At 43.9% G+C, this 23944-nt stretch overlaps 1 protein-coding gene across 1 annotated transcript in view; it reads left to right on the top strand.

Moving 5' to 3' along the window:
• Window positions 1-23944, top strand: part of gli3 (GLI family zinc finger 3) — an 83991-nt gene continuing 60047 nt past the window's right edge. Inside the window, exons 1-2 of the mRNA XM_026362756.1 lie at window positions 1-410; window positions 15959-16132. Coding sequence (XP_026218541.1) covers window positions 16000-16132 — 133 coding nt within the window. The 5' untranslated portion in view covers window positions 1-410; window positions 15959-15999. The remainder of the gene's footprint in view (window positions 411-15958; window positions 16133-23944) is intronic.

Genomic DNA, 23944 nt, shown 5'->3' with positions numbered 1-23944 from the left:
TGGAGTCCCACACTTCGCCCTCTCTCTTCTCCTCGAAAAAGCGCACTAAATGGAATAACTCTCCATGCGCTTCTCTCACGCTTATGTTGTTTTTTACGCACATCTGCGGTCTGCTATCGGCAGATATTATCGGCAGACTGATGGTGGTAGTCCGGCGGTGGTTGAACACAGCAAACTGTGAGAAGGAGGAGAAAGACTCACAAGAGGAAAAACTCTGGCAGCGCCGCTTTGGAGTTGGACTCGCAGCGTAAAAAAAAAAAAAAGAAAAAGAGAAAGTCCCAGGCAACTCCAGAGGCACATCTGCAAGTTGGGAAGAGGAGAAGAAGAAAGAAGACAAATCCCCTTATTTTCTAAGAAGATTTAAAAAAAAAGAGTCAAGAATAACCAGATATCACCAAAAAAAAAAAGAAGTAAGTAAACTGTTAGAAATTCACAAAGGCGAGATAGACTTTTTGTTTGTTTGGCATTGTTGCGCTCATTTGTCTACTTTGAAAACCTTGTGAAGTCAGACTGACTGTGTGAAGCAGCTCAGGCTTCACGTTTTCCAAACGATGGAGTTTCACACAAGTTTAGATGGAGACGTGAAGTGGATTAGCTGGAGGAGCTCTCGTCTGAAACCATTTGTTTTGATGAACTCGCTCCTCGATGTGGGGATCCCTGCGCACCGCAGCCCGTGTTCAAACTTGGCCTGGCTGTGATTTATTCTCTGTGAAATAAGTGCAGGCTAGTTTGATAGAAAGCCCCGAATGGCACACTTAACACGTATGAGACGTGTGCATTTAAAAAAACAAAACAAAACTTGTCTGGAGTTGCACAAAGTTTGGCGTTAATGAAAAACAAGCGTGTTTTTTTTTTTTTTTTTTGGATCTTTTGATGTTTTACAAGACAGAGCAGAAAAAAACACGTGTATTCTGCAGAGAGTTTGGAACTGAAACTTTATTGGACCTGTGCCTAAAGAAACGGGTGTGTGTGTGTGTGTGTGGGTGGGGGGAAATATGCATATTTATATACATGTGTCAATGTCTGTTATTGATTTAATTTATTCTGTTGGAGTGCGGCAGACTTAGAGAAGATGTGAGAGCATGCTCAGATACAATTTATTTAAAGGAAAAAAAAAAACCCAAACAAAGTTTGACCCTTGACCTTTGACATTATAGATATATTTAATTTTACAGCTCTTCTGCCACTTGAGCATTTTACATGAGGAAGTCAAGTTGAGGCCTTTTTTTTTGATACACACATGATTTTAGGAAGATATCTGCTAATATTCATTTAAACATTTAAACAGGTGAAACTAAGCTGAAATAATCTTTGATGTTTTCAGTGCACTTTTTTTTATTTGTGTCAGTTTTTGTAAGTTAAAGCAAATAATTCATATCATCCTTTTTTTTAACCTTCATCTGCTTTATAAAGTGTAAAAATCATTCAGTTTGCATAACGATCCAAATTATTTTGGATTACATCTGTAGATCATAGCGTGTTCAAAGGCATGTGCATGTGCTTGTTGAAATTTAAACCCATTACAGTGGGGTCTGTAGCACCGCAGGGGTCCATGTGGAGAATTTTATGGGGCCCCAAGCAAAATGAGAAATAGTATAAATCTGCTATAATTTAGTTTATTTGAAACCACTGGAATTAGCATAATTATGATTAATGTAATCATGGGGTTGTCCCTTTTTTAGACAGTCATAAAAAAAAATCAGACATTAACAAAACAAATTCACGTGGACGCACATGTATATTGGTAAAAAAAAAAAAAAAAAAAGTCTTTAACAGAAATCTGTGTGTTCGTTTTGAGGGGTCCAGGAGCCCCCGAGCTTCCACATGTGCAGATATTTGTTTGAAACTTTCCCTCCTGTCCTCGCCAGCTGTTCCACATTTTATCTGCTTGTCTGCTCTCGGGTTTCGTACAGACTGTGAAGGTCCGAGGTGCTCAACCATGCGGTGCAGCTCAAATCCTCCTTTTTCTGACACTTGACAAATTATTAACGGAGGACTTGCTGCCTTGAGACGGAACAGTGACTGAACGCACAGAATAAGATGTTTAACAGCACAAGTTTGCGCAGATAAAAATCTCCTTAAAGTCATTTTTATGAGGCAGCTCCATCATTTATCTTGGCTTGGGATTTTGGCTTTGGGCAGAGTTTCATTTCAATTCATTTGTGCAATAAAATAAATAAGGGACTGTCACATAAACTGTCATTTAATATTTGCTCTATTTTATTTATAATAATAAAATAACATTTCACAGGCATTCCAAGTGGGCAATAAAACACATAAAAAATAAAAAGCTGACACATCAGGCCTGTAAGTCCACAGATTTTAGGCCTAATGTCTTTAATTTTAAAATGACAACATGAAAATCTTTTGTAAATGTAATTGTAGATATTAAACAACGAGAGCTGTGCTCTGCATGTTTTGCATTTTGTGGCCTGTTATTTGTTAATTAAGCATTTTAAAATTATACTGATAATTAAAAATACAATATGATCACATTTGTACCATTATTTTTAGAGACCAAAATTAAGATGCCATCTGATTTCATTTTCACTGTAGATAGATTGTAATATTATCCACCACCGTTAAATGAAGTGTGTTCAGTCACATTAATATGTCACATAATGTATGTGAATAAGTCACATTTTTGAAGGCTTCAATATTCTGCTGATGTTACACATAATGAATGACATTAATTTCTATTTCTTCACAACAATGTGCAATCTAAGTGAATTTTCCAAATGTGATTTACCATATAAAACAACTTGATAAACCATTTGGTAATTACACTTTCTGTATATAAACGTGTTATTATTATGTGTGCACTTAATATTGTTGTAGTATTACATTTAGGCAAAGGTGATACTGATGTCACACAGGTGCACCTTGACCAAGAAAAAGGACTTTGTCTCATTATGATGCAGCAGCAGTGATGAATGCAGCAGTGTTTAAGATGCTAATCTGCTGGAATGAGATGCACAGCTCAGAGCCATTCGCTTACTGTAGCCAGCGAAGATGTATCATTGCCGCTCTCTGCTTCTTGAGCTCCATACATGAAGAACAGGCGGATAACGTTTCCCTCTGCAGGAGTCAGCCCGTCAGATAGCAGCAGCGTGCTGTGTTATCTACTTAACTCCTTTAAGCAAAATTATGCATAGCGACACTAGCTCACACCCATGACCCGGCGACCTGGCAGAATAAGGGCTGTCATGTTAATGCATGGAGATGAAATGCTATTAGCTCTTGAGTTATGGCCCTCTCCTCTTTTTTTAAGGCCCTGCATTCACAGCTAAAGGCAGGTTCTGTCCTCAGGCCTTTTACACCCTGCAGCAAGAATACCTGTTATCAGGGTTGTATGCAAAAGGCCTTAATGAGCTGTGTTGTTGGGCTAATGCTGCATCCTGAAACCCTCAGAGAGGTGGCAAATGTTTTGTTAAAAGGAGGATAATGTGAAGGAAGTAGATTTTCCTTAAGATAATGAAGGCTGTGGTGTACTTTTAGTATTTAGTTTGATGGTGTTGAAGGTTCTGAAGGTTTTGTTTTTTCAGTTTTGTGCTTTTGCAACATGCCCTGTTTCTTGGGAGGTGTCAGTTTGGAGTAATTCCCTGTGTAATATGATTAGCTGTTGCTTCCCTTGCATATAACTGGTGTAGTTGAATAGATGGCCCCCAAAAGAAATCTCTCACTTTGATGATTTGGTACTTTGATATGTTGACATCAAATGAAACAGACACAGTGGGGAAAGACAGAGGACAAGTCAGACTGAGGTAGTGATTGAGGGAAAAAAGGCTGTTCATGAGAGCGTGTGAGTGTGTGTGTGTGTGTGTGTGCTGGTGTGGTTTGTGAGGTGCACTATGAAAAGTTGGGCTGAGATGGCAAACCTGAGGAGCGTCAAAGTGTCTGGATGCATTTGCGTGCGAGCAGAGACAAGAAGGGGTCTTTGGGTGCGTGAGGGCTCTCCTCGGCCTCCTAATCCCCAGGCCCAGCCATCCCTTCAGGGCATGCCTCAGATCTGGCTCTCTGGCTCTCCGCGCGGCCGACCCAGCTCTGCCAGCAGATTTAATATGCTATGTGTTCCTGCTCCCTCGACTCCACTCCACCTCAACCATCATTGTCCCAGAGTGGGACCCTTGCTCCCCGCTTCAAGGAGCTTACTAAAGGCACCTTTCAAGCCGGGTGATGTCTTTGGATAAGGCGTACAGTGGGGGGAGTGCGGGGGGAGGGCCTCTAGATATCATACAGTCATTTTAGATATGTCTATTACTCACATTCAGGAATCTTAATACACTTTAGGCTTTGACAAACAACACAAGAGTCATCACAATCCAAGTACATTCGCATTCTGCTGCCCATTTGCGCTTCTCCTTTTCTTTCTCTGTCTCTTCTTCTTTTACTTGTATATAACATATGTGTTTTTATGTTGTCTTGTTTTTCTTTTTCCTTGTTTTTTTATGTGGCTTAAAGAATTAAGAACACAGAGGAAAAACAGAAATAACTTAAGTTACCTTAGCAGGAGCTGAGAGAGATCTTATTTGTTTTACATGGCTCTGGCCTGTTGGAAACTCAATTAATATGGAGAACTGCTCTCCCGGAGTGAGGCACCAAAGACAGCAATGAAAACGAATAAAACACAGGAAAAACAGTCACGAATATGGGGTTTAAGTGATTTTAATTTACAATCAATGAAGTTGTGTTTGACAGCTTAACACACGACCTGTTGTAGGTCACGGCAAATTTTATTGCAAATATGCAGGTATAAGTGCGAGAATGCAGAGTGTGCCAGTTAGCGGCTGCGTTTTTTTTGTCTCACACGCTTGAGGAGAAACAGGACAACTCGCGCCTACACGAGGGCGCCTCTCATTCCCTCCTCTGTTTGCTGTAGCTGCCGTAAAAATGTCTTTAAGTCTGCAGTGTGAAGTATAGCAGCAAGAGGTGAAGTGCTTTGGTTTGGGGCCCATTTGCTTATGGGCTGTGTGTAAAGTTGAGCACCTAAAGACACAGTTTCCTGGGGCTTAGGCTGTTATTGCAGACGTGGCATTGTGTGCGCTTTGATGGAAGCCGAATGTGGCATCCATGAGGGGGTCTGTGCGTTTTCATTGGGGTGGTGATTGGGGGACAGATGAACCGACCGCTCGCTGTGAACAATGATCTGTCACTTACTCCTGTTTCTTGATGTTTGAGGCCATGAACCAGGCTCTGTCGAGTCCAGTACGCACATACTTTTCCTCACCAAATTTATTTGAGTATGAGAAACTATATTCTAAACTTTTCTATATTAAATTCCTTCCTTACATTAGTAATTAGGTTATGCATTGTCATACAATAATGCTGACATTGTGTGTGCTATCCCACGCTGCTTGTAGTTGTCTTCCAGAGGGAGTTATCCCTGAGTCTTGTTGCATCCTGGAGTGGAGGTCAAGGGGAGCTCTATTGTTTCAATGTCAAATGTAAATCCCAAGGTTAATACCTTAAAGAAGCACAGACCCAGACATTCTCTCTGCTCTTCAAACATGTTTAGATGAGCACCTCTTCCCCTGGTCTGCTCCTTCATTTCCGTCCGCTGCGGACTTGGGGCAAGTTGGAAAAGGAGGGGTGCGGGCATCCCGTATAAACCCCTCTAGTGTGTTCTTCTCAGCAATGAATGCTAACAGACCCCTGGCTCTAATAATGCCTCATCTTAGAAAAACAAAAGAGGAACTCTACTATCTGAGCAAATTTCTGCCCCAACCTGAAAGAGCCCTCCTTTGACAGCGCAGCATTTGAAGACTAATCGTTTTTTCTCATGCAAAGCACGCTGTTTTAAGAGCCCGGGCCGTGGAAGGAGAGGGGGCTGTGTTTTAACAATACTCCGCAGGGAGTGAGGAACAGGGTTTGGGGAGGGGAGGTAGGGGTAAGGGTGGCGGTGGTGGTGGGGGGGATTCCACTTCTCCTTTGCCCCTCAGACAAAGCCCAGTTCCTTTCAGGATTGCATGGGGGTAGGGTACATGAAGAAGAGGAGGGAGCATCTAAGAGTTTGAGTTCCTTGAAAAAGGGGGACTCCAGCCATTTTTAATGACAGTTTGTCATCATGGAACCTCCACCTTCTAGAGAAAATGTAGGACTGGCCTTGCAATGACAGGCCTGGAAAGAAGTGGGTCTGAGAAAATTTATAGAGAAACAGAAATATTAAGGTGGACATGAGGCCCTAAAACGGCTTTGGCTATTCCTGCCACACTGGTGTTTTTATTAAGAGGGGTCGACATGCTTTAGAAATATATCTTATTCATGAAGAAAGCAAGGTTAGACTTCCCAAAGAATTCATTATATTCCCCTAGATGCGGCTTTGCGGGTTGCAGCCGTCCCTTGGAGGATGTGGAGCGTGGAGCGCGACATTGTAAAGCCTCCCTTAGTGGACATGGGAGTGCGAAGGGTTTCATTTGTCAAAGGTGCTGGAGTATTTTTCCCTCCTCAACACTTTCCCGGCTCAGTCTCAAACTCATTGTCTGAGCAAAGGCAGGACATTAGTCACCGCAACACCACAGGAGCCTGCAGGGCTAAGGACCAGTGCTCTGGAGCCTATGCTGGGACAGAGGGGAGGAGAGAGGGGAAAGGGGAGAATGGAGGGAGGGAGAAAGAGAGAGAGCAACGGAAAAGGTGCGAGAAAGGAAGGAAAGGTGGAGGAAATGTGGGTAGATGGAAAGCGAGGAAGAGAGAGAAGACGAGAGCACAGAGTATGTGTGTGGGAGAGGGAGAACGACCATTGGGGGGGTTAGAGGGAGTGGAGTCTGTAGCTCTACCTCAGGGCTCAGTATGTAAGCCCCTGTCTACCCCCAAAGCTGCTTTCACAAAGAGATTTACAAGACAGGTCTCCGGTGTGCTTTGCTGCCCTGCATTATGAGTGAGTGAGTGTACGAGGGTGTAAACGTGTGTGTAGGTCTTGCTGAAATGAACGTTCCTGTTGTTCAAGACATTTTTGCATCTATGCAAGAACCATATTCAGCCAAATTTACCAATCTAGGCAGGTCAGCCACACAACAGCCCCAGTGGAGCAGTGTGAATAACCTATTCCCCCTGGTTGCACTGTGTGTGTATGCAGGTGTGTGCATTCATGTGTGAATGTATTTCACAGATTCACACATACAAGGGATCCTGTTAGCTTTTGGAATTATTTATAAAGCCTGGCTTTTGTGTGGCGCTCTAAGTCCCTGTCTCCTCCCATTACTGCCTATGACTCTACCTGGGCTTCATTCAGCTCCCAAGCGCTCCTCCACCCACCCTTCCAGCACAAGGAACTGAGTTCGGTGTTATAGCTAAAGCCTTTAGAGCTACCGAGAGAGAGAGGAGCATTTTCTTTCTCTTTATATATACCGGTTAAGAATGCTTTCCTCTGGAAACAGAGACTTCTCGTTTAGAAAGTCATAATCTATGGAGACACAATCTATACACTTTAGAGAGACACACAAAGTTATAAAACCCCATCCCATATGGCCTTGATTACCCTGTAATCCAGGAAAGTTTTTTTCCCCTGTTTTTCTTGCACGGACCAAGCGGGGGTGAACGTTTTAGTGTTTTTGAGATGGTTTATGTTAATGTTGCTTTTATTGAAACAAGCTGGGATGTGATTATAGTCCTGCTTTGTACATATGAGCAGCAAACTGCTCTAGTTTCCCCATCTCCCTCTGGCATAGAGATCAATGCAAACCAACTAACGCAGGGTAATAAGCCATTAGTACACACATTGTTGGAGAGATTTACATACAATCGACCAGTGAACTTATAAACTAGGTTCTATGTCCTAGAGGTAAGAGTTATTGTATGTGTAGGTAATTAGAGTGCTTGTATGGCTGTCATTGTGAGGGCCATTTGTGAGCATTTTTAACCATTGAGCTGAGGACGTTTTAACAAACTGAGGACATTTTAGCCGGTCCTCGCAAGGAGAAGGGTGTTTGAATTGCTGGGTTAGGGTAAAGTTTAGGGTGAAGCAGTACATGTAATAAAAATAAAAACTGAAACGGAGTAGATTAGCATGGCCTACTCAACAGTAGGGGGCTAGGGAATGCATTATGCCAATGAGTGTCCTCACACTGACTGCTATACAAAAATGTGTGTGTGTGTGTGTGTGTGTGTGTGTGTGTGTGTGTGTGCGTGTGTGTGAAGCATCGGCGGGTGATCTTTTCTCTGGGACTGTCAGTCCTGTGTGATAGGTGCCAGATTGCGTAGCTGGGAGCCAGGTTGTCTCTGCTTGTCAGGAGAGCAGGGTGGAGGAGGGGAGATGTTAGGATGATTACAGTACACTGTTCCTCTGATCTGATTCATCACTAACTGTCTCTCCTGCAATGGATGAACTTATTATCCCTGTCTCAACTTCCACCGTGGAGCCAGCTGCTCTCCATGCTTCCCAATTAACCCCAGGCATCCGTCAAACACTCCAATTAAGGCCTCCTCCTCCTCCTCCTCCTCCTCCTCACAAATGTATTTGCCTGCATTATCCGGCCCGGGATGCTTGAGCACGCGGAGGTGAGTGAGTGAGCCGGCAAGTGTCGAGCATGTTTGTTTAGGAGCTGTCCTAAGGAATGGCTTTATAGCTCCCTGATTTATTTGAGGCGGGGTTGCAAACAGCTGAAAAGAGCAACTACACCCAGATGTTTGGCTTCCTCATGATCAAGTCGGCGAGCCTGAGGGGGCTGCCTTTCTAATGACAGTCTCGTTCCTTGCTCTTAATGCTGGGGATTTTCAGGGGGCCATTTTGTGACTGTGCACTTTATAGAGTTTCTGTCAAGTTTTTTTGTTGGAACACTCAGTTTATGACGTCTCATTCTAGCGTGATACTGCCTTGGTATTTGAGTTGCGTGAGTCTTTTTCACTGGGCTGGGAGTTTCTTCCCGAAATCCGAAATATTCAACAGTGTGTTTTTGATGCATTGGTTTCTGATGAGCAACAGCGTGTTTGTCTGTGTGTGTATGTGTGTGTGTGTAGGAGTGTTGCTGTAGGTGAGGTACAGGTTTGGCAGCACTGCCAAATCCTCTGAGACTTCTTGTGAGTGTGTGTGTGTGTGTGTGTGTGTGTGTGTTTGGAGCCTACGAGCTGGCGCAGAGGGATGGGGGGGCTCTGTGGCTGATATGAAAGTGAAGGGAGAGAGTTGTCTCCTGATGCTGCCGTTGGGAGAGCCGTCAGGTAGCTCGAAGTCTCTGGGAGCTTCATCTGTCTTTGATCTCACACCTCAGCTGCGGTATACTCCACATTACTCTATAGAGCACAGTCTCACCTGCCGCCAATCCTGTAACACAGACCCACAGTTCACAAGGATGAGACTCCTAACTTGTATGCTCCACTTACAGACCTGCATGAGGGCCATTCGCTCTGAGTTGTTTTATTATGAAAGCCGTTTCGTTTTCTCAAACATCAGTTGCCAGATTGGCGTCACTGACTGAATTATAAATTATAAATATAATTGTCATAATGTATATAAAATGTAGATGAATGAAACTACACCCATTTAGTGTATGTGTGATTCATTGTTCTGTTGGTTTAAGACCAGCATGGCCACCTCATTAAGAGCATGTACACCGTGTGAGTGTACTCCCTCCCCTTTTTACTCCTCTCCATCACTGACATGTTGAATTAAGGTCGGCGTGCTGATAGAGTGGTTTTATTTGAAGGTATTTTTCGGCCTGCCTGATAAAAGATAAGGAGAATGTGAAGATACATCAGAATAATCTGTCTCTGCATCTGAGGAATGTGTGACCCAGTGTTACCCTCTTGGATCCGTTCCCATCCACACAGGAAGTCTAGCATTAAATGCCATTTCTTCATTTTCTCTCTCTCTCCCCCCCTCTCGCCCTGCATTCCTTTGACTGACTGCGGCACATTTTAGGACAGCTTCATTCAGCATTCTTTTACATCCCAATTTGTTTGCCCCCCATTTATTATTTTTTTCAAGTCTCCCTCTGTTTGGGTCCAGCTTTATCATGCGAGAGCGAAACACCAAGACAACTTCATCTCATCCAATTTTCACCCCTTTAATTCAGTTTAGATGGCATGGCCGCGAGGGCCAGGGCGGGAATTAATAAGAGCCAATAAAGCTCACCACTGGGGCATCGAGGCCAATCTTTAAGTAAACATTATGACTTCTTGAGGGGGGATTCAGGGGCAGCACTTGATGAATTGTGGCGGAGCTTGGGAAGGGCTAATTTCTCACTTAGCCGTCCTGATGGGGCTAGCTAATAGGCCTTGCTTTGCCTGGCTGATTGTCTGCTGGCTTTATTATTGCGCATTATCGCACTGCCCCCTGGCTGTTGTTAGTGTTCGGCCCCGGAGACGCCAGTGCCTGTCATTAATCACACAGCCACACTGACTCACTCCGCTCAAACACTTACCCAATGACACAGAGGAATGAAGGAAAGAAAAGAGAGATAGAAAGGAGAAGAGAAAGAATGAGAATAGGAGAGGGAGTATTCACAAAATAAGTCAGGAGGAAAACTGAACTGAAGAGAAAGGGAACTTCAAGCCCAAATGGGCAGGAGAGTTTCACAATGACTCTGTAACCTGCAGCTGTACAGTTTTCTCTCAGTGGTTCAGTTACCTCAAAAAGCACTGCTCATTGTGATACGCCTCTCTCAAAGGCGCAGAGGATAAGAGGAGTGTATTCTACAGTCCCCTGGGCCAAGTGTGAAGACCTTCTGTCAAAGCCGTACCTGCTGCCACTACACTCATACAGGACCATCTATCTGCTTGATCCCTCTCTGAGTGCACACGTGAGGAGGTGGCAGAGAGAGAGAGACAGAGAGAGAGAGACAGAGAGAGAGAGATGTGTGTGAGGTTTTCAACAGTACAGGAAATTCTCTTCCTCCACTCATCCCCTCCCTGGGGTCCCCTCTCTTATTTATGTTCTGCACACAGTGATCGCACTTGCATATTGGAAGGAGCACCTGGTGCATCTATTCCTATACACACTGTCACACACTCTCAAACACAGTCGAAACAGCTTCTCCCTGTCTCTGACACCCATTACACAGGAACTGCGCTCTTAAGCAACGCAGCACGCAGCGTAACATGTACTCTTTCACTGTGAAAACACAACGAAGGATGTTGTCATCGCTCTCTGGTTGTGGCGTCTTTGCAGAGTGCCTTCTAAAGCTTCATATGAAGAATGCCTCCACAGACACAAGACTGTTTTCACTGGAGATGAGAAGGCCCACTGACAGTATAGAGACTGCACTCTCCTGTGCTTTACAGTATTCGCCATGTGCAAGTGGAAAGTGTAGGTGTAGAGTATGTGTTGACGGCTGTTACAGTTTGTGATTTTTCCAACAAAGTGAATTTTAAGTGCTTGTGTGGGTGCTATATGAGTATAATCTGTAATAAAGTGTGGAAAACTAATTTTGTAATTTTGTTAATCTTGGCAAGTTGAGGACATAAACTTCTGGATATGTTTTTCTTTCTTTCCAAGTACCATCATAGTATTTTGCTGAAGTAATAGGTTGCATTGTTTGGTTTGGCCTCTAGCAAATGGCTGAACAAGCATATTCCCAAGAATCAGGAAGCCTGTCTGATCAAACAAAGGCTCAACCATTTAGCATAGGAAGAAAGTGAAAAAAGTGGAGAGCAGGGGAAACCACTACTGCACAACTGGGCCACCACGGCAACAAATCTTCCCGCATTACCCATTGTCTAGTCTACACAGCCCCACTTGCCCTGATACAAGTGGCTCAACAAATGCAAAGTCAAAATAAATAAATAAACAATTTAATAAGCAGGGGGCTGCAGGGAAAAGGCGCAACATTTCCATTGTGGTGCATGCTTTATTTTGCCCTTATCTACTGGGTAGTGAGTGTAAAAGAGGCATCATGTAAGCGTTATGATTACATCGTATGGGTTTGTTACACAGGAATGTAAGATGCACTCAGCTCATTCTGCTGTGCAATGCACAGGGTCCCTCACCAGCCCTCCAAAGCATCTTAAGTGGAAAGGTCTGAGGGACCAAGACGCATGCGAAGATAATCGTATTAGCGCTGCTAAAAGCTGCTGATGGGCTGTGTTGTTGCACTGTTTGTCCTTGACAAAAATATACACTTTTCATTTGCACTGACTTTGAATTTTCAAATTTTGTCAAGTGCATTTATAACAGCAGCCTTGAATCGTTTGTTGTTAAGAGGAGATTAGATTTCATTTTAAGACAGAAAACAAAAAATGGGTCTTACCCTACAGTATTTATGAGAGCTTTTAATAAATAATCAATAAAAATTTATATAAATGAATAAAATCAATAACGTTATTGCAACGTAACTGGAAAATGTGGGACTCACACACTGTGGTACGATAATACAGAAACATGTAAATGGCGAACAATGCAAATAGCACAACCATGTCACGCTGCACAAAAGGTTGAGAAGGCCCAGCACTAAACCAGTTTGCAAGTGCATATCTGGGATTTGATATATGTGTGTGTGGCAGGGTGTGACTAATTCCTGCTAAATGGCCCTTACTTGAGGGGCTGGTCCCCATCAGCTGTAGGCCAGACTTAGTGCCATCTGGGCACAATGTTAAGTTTCACTGGTGAATAGGAGCCACAGCCACCAAATCCCCAAAACCCCCACCTCCTTCCCCTTTGCCTTCCAAGGCCAAGGGCAACTCTAAGTGCAGTGTTGAACACAGCATGGAAACCTAAGTATGTGGTTTCCTCTGAAAGTCATTGAGTTTGGGAACACCTCCTCAGGAGGGATACTGAACCCATGACAGGCCCTATAACCACCACCGAGCACTTCCACAGTCTCCTTAAGGGGCCTCACTCCCTCACTGACCTTATCCAATGCAAACACATGCAGCCCGAGCCAGCGTATATTGTTTTGTTGCTGGATTCAGCTAATCTTGCTGAAGGGGCCTAGACTCCTCCCCCCTCTTCGCCCCTCAGTATTTTAGTTATTCCAGCTGTGCAGGAGCCCTTAATGTTGTTGGCATAGCTGCAAAATGTGCAAAACACACGTTGTACACACAGGAAAACATGTGCAGGCATGTAGGGGCACAGTGAGGTGCAACACACATGCATGCACACACACAAACACACACACACACTTTCACGCTCCTCCCTTTCGCCATTCATTTTCTCCCCCTGTTATCCCACTTTTGCTCACAATCTTCCTCAATCGTCTCCATCTCCAATCGCTCCCCTCCCCTCTAACTCGCTGTGCTGCGGTGTGTTTGTGCAGTGTTGATAAGCCTAAGATAGCAGATCTCGGTGGTCGCTGATGTAATGATGATGAATGCTGTGCCGTTGCCAGTCTCCCCCCTCAGGGGGCCCTCGACACTGAACAGTCGCCCTAATGAAATGAACACAAATACAGTACCCCGTCTGTGAGGGGTGGAGGGGGCCAAATCTAAGAAGACACTTCAAGAGTTTATATAGAAATATCCCCCAGGTTCAAGGTGTGTGTGCGTACGAGCGAGTGTGTTTGCATTTGCAAATGTGATCCCAGTGACCAAATGAAATGGAATTACACCTTAAGCAGTATCACAAACTTAAGCTTGTACAGACAGAAAAAACAAAACAAAGCAGTTGTTAATGCTTGCACGTAGAAAAAAAAAGATATTTTTCTATCAAAGGCAAAAGTTTATTTTAGTGTTTCACTTTGATGTGTACAATTTGCAGATGACTTTCAACTCAGCGCCTTTGTCACCAAGGCGTGTAATTTATGTTAAATTGATTTGCTTAATGTGCTTATAAAATAAGAATGTTTTTTTTTTTTTTTTTTCGGGAGAACAGTCTGAATTGTGGTATTTTAAACCTGTTTAATCGTCTCCCTTTCAGTGTGGAAGGATTATAGTTGAGCACAAATAAAGATACACCCTCTTTCTCTCTTCTCTAATTGGGTGTAGGACAGACATTTCATAGGAAAGACATTAATATGAAATTAACATTTAATTTGGGCAGCGGCAGCAACTAATGCCTAGTTGTAATGCCGTCTTCAGTAGCTGGCCTCTGTGACATACAGCTGATGCAGAATCAATGTAAAGGTCTGATGTTTGTTTTCTTCAGTGAAGATTCAGAGTGTTACATAATAATGACATGACACTTGGACAAATTCTTTAGGTCTCCATCCTCAGGTTATAACACAAAAAACCTTTTTCACGTCAGGAAACGTCCTTCCCACATGTTAATGTCTTGATGTAAACAGCGATGGATGTGTCTTTGGTGAATTTTTGGAGAGTGGGACAGGGCCAAAATGAGCAGCACAAAAGACTAAAGCAAAAACAGGAACATCTGCAGGATTGGGTGTGGGCACCCAGGTCAGAGGGATTATGGGTGAAAAGGTTCTGCTTTTAATTGCTGCTTTGGAACTGTGGCCTGCCTTGTGGAACACAAAAGGCCGGTCAGACACGCTTCAGTGGCTTGGACTTGTGAATATTTGCCCGACCAGTGGAATGCCCCGCTTTCTCCTCGCCTCCCCTGCAAACTCCCAGTTCTGACCCTCGGATTCACTTCACTTTTTCTCTTTTTTGCTCTGCCCTGACCCAGCTGGGGATGACAAGGAGACGCACATACAGTACATGTATGCACTCTTGCTATGCAAAGTGTGTTGGGAGCTATTTAACGACATCTGTAAAGCTGGTTCTCTCATGCTTCTTTTCTCTGATCGTTTCAGTTCTTGGACATAAAAGTTACGGAGTAGCACCTATCAGTTATCATGCAGGCATACTGTACATGCGCTGCACATGTTTTAGTGATTAACTGGCTCATGCTGCAGAGGCTCAGAGAAATGAAAGCATCCTCTCTGTCAAATGCATGCAACACTGATTTGAGATGATATCTGTGCAAGTAGGACAAAAATGTCTTTGGTTGTGAATGACGGCTACATATGTATTCATGTGGGAGTGATTAGAGGACGAGCTCTTGTTTAATTCTGTTTTGATTGGTAGGGGGGGTAATTGCATTGTGTTTTTTTTTCTTATCCTTCTTTTTGTAAGCCAGCAATTGCTTACAGATGTTGTTGTTGGGTCAGAATGGATGACAGACTCTGGTTTTTCAGGGGGTTGGGAAAAAAAAACAAACAAAGCACACACTGTTTGTCTGAAGTTTACCCCTCACCACTTCCCCATTGCCTTCCCTCCTTGGGGAGTTAGTAGAAACCCCCCACCCCCCGTCTCTTGCAGTTTCAGCAGCACTCTTCTGTTTGCATTATTGCTGACTTTACTGCTGGCCTTTGTATCCATGCATGTTTATAGGGTGGTGGACAATTAAATAGTACACACAGGTAATTAGCTGGTCTTTATTGGAAAGAAAATGTTAGTCAGACTAAATATTTTCAGCAATTATCCATGAATTATGGAGTCTGAGTAAAGGTTTTGTATTGGGCTAAATGAAGCTGTCCTGTATTTTGTGTAAATGAGTGGTTGTGGTGTATCACTGTGTTGTCTCCATAATCAGAGACCTCCATGACCTAGATAGAGTTGAGTTTGTAGACAGCCTCTGAGGTGCTGAACTGAGCAGCATGTCTGCTAGACTGTTGGCTGAACCCCTTCTAAACCCACAGACAGTATTAACTTGAACCACCTTTATTCTTTGAAAGAAAAATTGCCCGGCACCATGATATTCCCAAAAGGGCCTTCAAACAACCCTTGTTTTTTCAGGACTGTGAATGTTTCTCTCTCTGTGGTATCCCCTTAAGGTTTCTTCTTTCTCTCTGGAAAGACTGCTAGAGCAGGATTATCAGTATATCCACAAACTGCCTTTACTTCTATTCTGAGATATAAAACCCAGGCAAGATGTCCTGCCTTGCTATGTTTATAGAGTTGTCGGCTTTTTGACAAGAAGTCAGAAGTTTAGTGTGACATAGTTGAAAATAAGGCGAACTATTTTTTAAGGTTTGGATATCCAGCCACAGCAGGTTGAAAGTAAATTAAATCGGGTTGTGCTTGTGGATAGACTCATCTCGTGTTATCTCCTTTGCATTTGTGTCTTACGTAGCTTCCTCTTCATTTCCGCCAGTTATCCCGTCTCCATGAGGTGTTGAGGAATGAACAATCGCTATGGAAACCCACTCCCAGGCCACTTCAGCAGCTGAGAAGAAGAAGAAGGTGGAGACCATTGTGGCAACCAAGGGCTCATCAGCACGCAATGACGTCAGTGAGAAGGCGGTGGCTTCTAGCACCACGTCAAACGGTATGTTCAACCTCTAAATGCACGCTCAGCTGCTGTTTAATGTAAATATCAGTTTGGTATTTTTGGAACACACCCAGTTCAGGAGATTGAGCCATTAGTCGGTTTACTAGTTGTAAAGAGGAGCATGGGACAAAAAGCCATGCAGTAATATGGTGCCACCAGGAGACTGGATGAAGAGAAATCATAGGTGTTATTATTATGTAAATACTTTTTTACCATAGACAGTTAAAAATAAACCTGGTAAGAGAAATATGGTATAAAAATATAAAATATACAAACTTAACTTAACATAATTAAAAAATACATTTTATGGAGACTTATATCTATATCTAGCTATAACATAATGTCAGGATTGTTAAAGTGAAAAAATAAAGTTTTCTCTGAAGGCTCATTTGTTATTCTGTTATTCAAATATGTCCCTAACTTGTGGATAAATATGCCATTGAACCATAAGTTTCCTCTATTTCTGTTCTAAATTTTGTCACCAAGGGTAACAACATCTCACTGTCAAGCATCCCTTGATGCTTTCCAGACCTCGGTGAACTTGAGATGTGGCTACAATACATCACCTGCCATCTCTCAACATAATTGAGCTTTGGATCTACTGGGGACCAAAGAATGTCTTTGCACCCATGCTTTCATTACTTTATGAGGAAATTGTCTTACTCCCCTCAAATTTACACGTACAGTGTTTTGGCTATGACTGTTTACTTTCCTCTTGTTCTCATGGCTCACAGCGAGTCACGCACAATAAGCACTGGTAGCAAAACTTTGTCATGTTTACATAGCAATCTCTTCAACACATGCTATTAAAAGCGGTGTGGGGCTTACAGTTCATTAGGCCTGTCGTCATTCAGCCTTTCATTCTCATTTCTGATGCTACAAGGCCTTTTTTTTGCACTGGAAGCCTTGGAGCATCAAGCTTAAGTCATAACAAAACCAGAGTTGAGATCACCACGGTCTAAGCTGCAGCTGTGCTCATTAGCAGTGAGAGGATTTGGAAGGTTTTGGGTATGGAGGGTTGGCTCTAGTAGCTGGAACTGGTGGCCTGATAGAGAGTTTGAATCTGCTGATGTCAAACGTGATAATCCTAAATGTGAACAGGAGACAAACAGTGCAGGAAAGGGTAAATAAGTTGCTGAAACTGCTCCCCATATGGGAGTTATCACAGGGATTGGGTAAGGTAATGCATTCTGAAGCATCTTGGGAACACTCTCACTCTTACTCATTCCCAGATGGCCAGCGCTGTTTTATTAATTAAAGGGGCTGCAAGGAAAAAAAAAGTTTGTTGTGGAAAAAGCATGGATGTAATTTGGCTCTGTGAATGTGGATTTTTTTTGTAATGTGCTGGTAATTACAGTTCTGAACAGCATAATGTTTGTCTTGAAAACCTTGCAGAGGAGTCTCTCGCAGTGACACGTCACAAGATACACTACAGCTTTAAGCAATGTTACGCTCCCTAAAATACAGTAGTCTCATAATTTACTTGACGAAGGGGAGGTATGATACTTATCAGCAGAGAAGGGTCCCTTTTAGATCCTAGTCTCTCTCGTGGAATCATAAGATAGCTTACACATTCTTTGTGTGGTTATAATTACAGCGCATTCCCAAGTCGCCCCCAGAACTCATAACCTCTTATCAGGTGTAACCCTACACTCACCTCAACTTTAACCCCCTTAGCCCCTGCCCCACCGCTTCCATCCAAACAAAAGGTAATTGTGAGCAGCTGTGGGACCCCAGTGACTAGTTCTTCCTAGTCAGGCCCGGCGAAATATTCCTCCTATCAAGCAGAGTATTGGCCCTTGATCTCAGCACAGCAGAAACCTTGTGGTGCACCAGGCAACGATAAGTCGTGAAAAGTGGGAAAGAAGTAGGAGGGGCAGGTGGAGTTTGGCTTGGTGGCTAAGTTACAACCAGGAAGTGTAGCTTTGACTTGAATCATCGTGCAAACATGTTGATAGCTGATTAGCGAGCTGCACTTTTGTCTAGATTTAACTGTAAAATTGTTTTTTCCCCCCTGTTCCCTAATCTGTAAGTTTTGTCTAAGTAGAGCAGGCTCAGAGCAATTATTGAGTCCTGGTAGAGCGTTCCCACATGGTAGGCTAAATGGTGGCGTCATCCTGTGTGTCATTCATCTCCGTGCCCCCTCCTCTTGTACTGACAGCTCAAAAGGGCCGACTGTGCCACAACAATGCTGTGATTGGTGCTCTTTAGGAGGGGTCCTTTGGGGGGTGCTCTCCCCTCCCACCCCCATCATTCGGCAGGCAGGTGGACCACAAAGTCCCCTGATTCTTTTGTTGGGTCCCAAGCATAAAAAAAAAAAATGTGTCCGTGCTCCTTGGCTGAATAAAAACTGTTGTCATGGGATAATTGGTTAATAAAAAACACAAATAAAAAACAAGCTGTGGGCTAAAGGGTTGGTTATTTATTAAAGAAAGAGGGAAAAGTTTCTAGTTGGTTCTACTTGTATGATTCTGCTGATTTGAAGAATGAGAGAGAGTTAATGTACGTAATTTGATGAAACTTGAAAAGTGGGGAAGAGAATAGACACAGTTCAGAAAATAGTCAGGGAAGGCAGTTTTAACATAACAGAGCCCTTGTAAACCAGTCTATGAAGTAGGAGACCTTTTAATGGTCATGCTTAAAAGGGCAAGAAAAAGGGTTTCAGGGGCAAGCAAGTTAAGCCTACAAGGGCAACAAATGTTAGCCTTTCGTGGAGGTTACCAGAGAAATCCCTAAAAGAAAAAAAGGAGGTAGTGTGGCTAAAGTGTTTAAAGAAGTAAAAGAACACTTGACTGCTTTGAAAAAAAAATCTCCTGAAGGAAGGCGAAGGATGAGTGATACAGAGAGAGAGAGAGGTGAGATAGAAGAAGAGTGAGGGCCACCTTCTTTTTAGGCAGCCATTTAAATGATCAACAGTAAATAGAGGGGAATGTCATCTGACAGAAATAAAGTTCCCGTTAACAGCAGGGATGGAAAGTAATTTACAGATATGCTGTCCCCACCATCTTTGTGCCTCGCAGATAAGGTTTCATTTCAGAAACGGATAGGAGACATTTTCACTTACGGGCCCCCATTCTGGGACACCTGTGATAACAGCTTGTGGACCCCTAATTGAAAATGGGTTTCAAAATGGATTTTCACTTTTCTTTCTCCCCCCACCCCTCCATGACTAACCTCCCTCCACCCCCATCAACACCCAGCTCCATCCCTTTTTTTTTTTCCTTGGCGTTCCTGTGTTGTTGGCAGAGGGAGGCAATATTGGAAGGACAGGGAGGGAGAAGGGAGAAAGGGAGGGAGGCATGGGGAAAATGGAGCGTTGGGAGCGGACCATCCCTCAGCCCGTGTCACAGCGATGACAGCCGTGTGATCCGTCTTATTAATGAAATCATTGATCACTTGATGGGACTCATAATCAACTGTTTCTCCACTGTGTCCTGCCCAGCCCCCTCCTCCTCCTCCTCCCTCCCCATGCTGCCACCTCTGCTTTTCACTTTTCTAATCCCTGTTTTATAGCCACTAAAGGATGAGCTGCTTTGGCAATCTGATCATTTTTGGTGTAACAGTAGAAAACAAAGGATAAATACATAACATGAAGAAGGACACCCGAACACTGTTTCCTGATAAATTCTGACAAATGAATCAGTACCCGGAAGTTTGACAGGGATTTGACAATTTGAGAATTGCAAGAAATATAACCACTGGTGATTATTTGTCATGTGCTAGTTTGTGAATCAGAACTGGTCAAAAGTGATCTCTTCCATCTGTATTTGTGCTGTATGTATTTCACGGGGCCCCTCTGTGTTACCCTGCTCTGGGCTCTGCCTGTGGGGGCTAATGAGAGAGGACTGATGGAGGGATAAGGGACCTCATGGGAGCTAAGGCTGGCCCATGGGTCAAACAGCACAATGGAGGAGGCGTTATAGAGCCTGACACACAACCCCACACAGGAAAACTGGCTTTTAGTGTCAAAAGACCTCTGTAGAGTACATAAATAATACATAAAAACGGATTCTATTAGCAGAATTACATAAAAGAAAATAGTAATTTATCCTCAAAATGGTTTGAAGGATAGTACACTGTGCAGTTTTAGAAAACATAGGTATCAAATATAAACTTTACCTGTAGAGTATAGTAGATGTGCACACAGAGGTGCAGTGCTTGGTGAGCCATAACCATTTCATGGACATCTGCACTGAAGGCAATTTCCTGCAGCAGCAGGGGAACACGCTTTGGCAGAGCCACAGCACAGGGGCCTGAGGCGCAGGATTAGCTTAGCCTCACTGGTACTTGGGGAACCACAGCTGCCCAGCCCAGCCTGGCCGCTCTTGCCTGGCACTCATCCGCCTGCTCAGATCTGCCTGCTGGAGCTGCACTTCTCCTTCACTGCTGGAGGATACATATAAGACACTGGCTCCAGACTTTTGCATGCTGTGGAGATGCCAGAACTTCACTGTAGTGGAATTGCATGTTTGGTTTTGGTCAGTCCTCATCCTACTTGTTGTAGCAAGTCAAGCACAGATGTTTAATTCTAATATGTTGTGATAGTTCATGCTGCCCAATACAAAGGCTCCTTAGTGAAACCTGAGGTCATTTTCACTAACATGCTGAGACTCTGAAAGGCCTTAGAGTCAGAGGTGACCTGGGTCAGGGACTTGTCTCTGAACCAATGACCAGCCTCACAAAGACAAATCAGTCTGCCCTGTGTGGGGGGATTGGAGTAAGTCAACCAGTCCAGGTCTGCGATCATGCCGGATCGCACTCTATGTGAGGGGGTGATCAGGGGCCCCATAAACTCATAAACCCATAAAGTGGGGAAACAGTAGTTGATTATTCTACCACTCTGCCCATTTGTTGGTAGGCATCAGTGAACTCCCTCCTGCCAGGAGGAACAAAGCAGGAGTGTCCTGACCTGGCTAGGAGGATGTAATGTGCTGTGTTCCTCTCTGGGTTCTGTCTGTTTTGTTTGCTCACGCTTGCTTACCACACTTCAGTTCTCATTCAATGGGAACTCCAATCAGTGTCATTTTTACTTTTCATTAAGCAAAATGTAAATATTTTACAACTGTTATTAATTGGTTAAGGATACAACACATAAACTTAGTTTGCAAGGCTAAAATCACATGGATACAGGTTACGTCTAGATATATTTGATTATTTTTTGCATTCAAGCAGCTTGTATGTTTCAAGCTGCTTGCAGCCCTGTGCTCAAAACTCACTGGATTAAATCAAGACATGCTTTTAGGTTTGAGAGCGCAAAAGGCCCTATGCCCTAATCTCTATCCCCTGACCTCCACACCCCCTGGGCCTTGACTCTCATCATTCTCTGTGCTCTCCCTCCCCTTTCCCGCCCAACTCTTTCCCTTGCAGTGCGAAAGAGGAGCTAGGATCAAAGGCCATAAACCATTGCAGTGATTTCTGGTGATTGATTAGAAGCAGAGGTTGAGAAGCAGCAGCTCTCTCCCCTCCATTCTTCCCACCCTCCGGTGCTGCGCATGCATTCTCCCAGGGCTCTCGTAAATAGCTCAGGCTTTAAGTGTGAAAAAAGTTGCCACGATTGGCAGACAGAGCCCAGAAACACATCCCTGCCGGAGCGACTTGGCCAGTTTTTCTACCTCTTCTTCCTGGATGGCAGGGGGGTGTCAGCTGATAAGTCGGTTGCTTGGATCTGGGGTGGCACAGTGTAATCCCCTCGCCCTGGTCTGTTCACAGAGCTGGAGGAAAAGAGCAGAGGAGAAGAGGAGGAATTGATTTTCAGAGAGGGGGCATGCGGAGAATTGAACTCAGATGTGTAGCTGAGACAGTGTTTGAAAGAAACATTCTACTTGCGGGGAAACAAATGTCTGTAGCTTACAGCGGAGGCGCCATGCAATTTGAACTTGAGCAAGTCCTTCTAATGTTAATCAATTGCATAGCTGTCTTTCACCATTCTCTCCCCCGCCTCCTCCTCCCCCTTGTCCTCAGCACAACTCAGCCCTGAGGCTGACAAGCAAGTGGTCCTGTAAAGGTATTTTAATAGGCCATGGCCGTGCAGTGGCATTGAGATTAATGCTTGAACTGAATCTCTCACATGCATGCTTTTGTGCAGAGACAAACACACGCACCTCTCTCCGTCTTTCCTACCCTGCCTGATCTCACCTGAAGCTGTGAGTCTAATGATGTTCGGAGTGTGGGCCTCGCAGCGACAGCTCCAGTCCTGGGGAGATGTGTCTCATGTCAGACTTTGCGCCAGACAGACTCCAATAAGAAAAAAGGGAGGGGGGTGGGAGGTGTGTGTGTGGGGGGGAGTGGTGGTAAGGGTGTTGTTCAATGCAGCTGGAGAGAAGCCAAAAAACTAAAAGTGCAATTCTCTGAAGGTTTTGTTTTTCCTCTGTGGTATTTACAAAGTGATTGAGCGCATTTTTGAGTGTCATAAAGTATCTCATTACGCTCTTAAAAGCTTTTTATCCATCCACATGCTCTAAGAAATGTACACACGCGTTGCATACTGTAGATACTTGGTCATGCATGAATGCAGGCACATAATGTCTCATTTTCTCCCACTTTCCTTGACGACTGTACACACACGCTTGGTGCAGCTGGAGGAAGGGGCTGTCATTATTAACTGTTTGGCGACCTCATGACTTCATCTTTGGTGCTGTCAGAGGCGGCCCACATTATGTCTCCTCTCGGCTCAATGGGCTCTTTGTTCTGGCTTGGCTCTGGAGTAGCTCAGCATGGGGCTGCGTGAGTCCAGCAGTCTCGCTGCAACTCTGAAAGGAAGGTAGAAGGATGGATGGAGGGGCGCAGTGGATGGAGAGAGGGAGGTAAAGGGATAAGAGGCAGACGGAGGGAGATTGAGCAGATTTGGGGAATACGTGGAAGCAGGGAGAAGACCTGGAAGAGTGAGGGATGAGAGACAGAAAGTGAGAATGAGATAGATGAGGTGGGATGTAAATAGGCAAAACAGAAGAAGTAAAGGATGCAGAGGGGAGGGGCCACCATATTCTACAGGTGAAGTATTTTATTTATTTTGATGTTTTTAAACACTGCTCTCCTTCCATCCCACCTATTTATTCAGCTAAGGACACTCGATTATGAAGGCAACATGTCAGCTGAGCTGCAGCAGTCATCCTTGTGTGGAATGTGGGATTAATGGCAAAGTAATGCAGAGATTAGAGAAGCGAGGGATTCCACTGGCGAGAGTGACAGGAGAGGTCATACATGAGGAGAGCTCATTACTGAGAGAGGAGAGCAACAGGAGGGGAGAGACACAAGGAGTAAAGGAAGTGAGGAAAATGGACTGATAGGGCAGATAGTGTTGAGGCAGGAGATGCAATGAGGGAAACCGAGAGGTGGTGGAAAGAGGAGGCTACTTTACATGTGGACAGATAGAAGAATGTAAAGAGTAGTAACTTCATAAGTCAAACTACATACTGTACATCATGTGCTGGAGCCAATGCTCCACAACTTAGAAACTTCTCATGGATAAGAAGTCTTGTTTTTTGGAATGGTGAATAGCACTAAATGCTAGTGTACCCAAAAGTCCCAGTGACAGCAGTTCTATAAATTTACTTAAAATGTACCCAGAACCTGAATGTGAATAGATTCGAAGGCATTAGCATGGCTCTTTGACATGTAACCTCTAGATCCAGTGGTGCAGGAAACAGATTTTTAAGCTTGTTGAATGGATGTTTCATGCCCCGGTGCTTGTTTGTTATGGTGGCATTTTATGCCATTGACTTTTTGTCCTCCCTAGGACATGCCTAAATTATTTATGGAGTGAGTTAGGAACTGCAGGAACTAAGTGACACTTAAGGTTGATGCATACTA

The sequence above is a fragment of the Anabas testudineus genome, chromosome 2 (genome assembly GCF_900324465.2).
Source record: "Anabas testudineus chromosome 2, fAnaTes1.2, whole genome shotgun sequence".
Classification (NCBI taxonomy): domain Eukaryota; kingdom Metazoa; phylum Chordata; class Actinopteri; order Anabantiformes; family Anabantidae; genus Anabas; species Anabas testudineus.
Note: the sequence above shows the minus strand (reverse complement) of the source record. Positions and strands in the feature narration are given on the sequence as shown.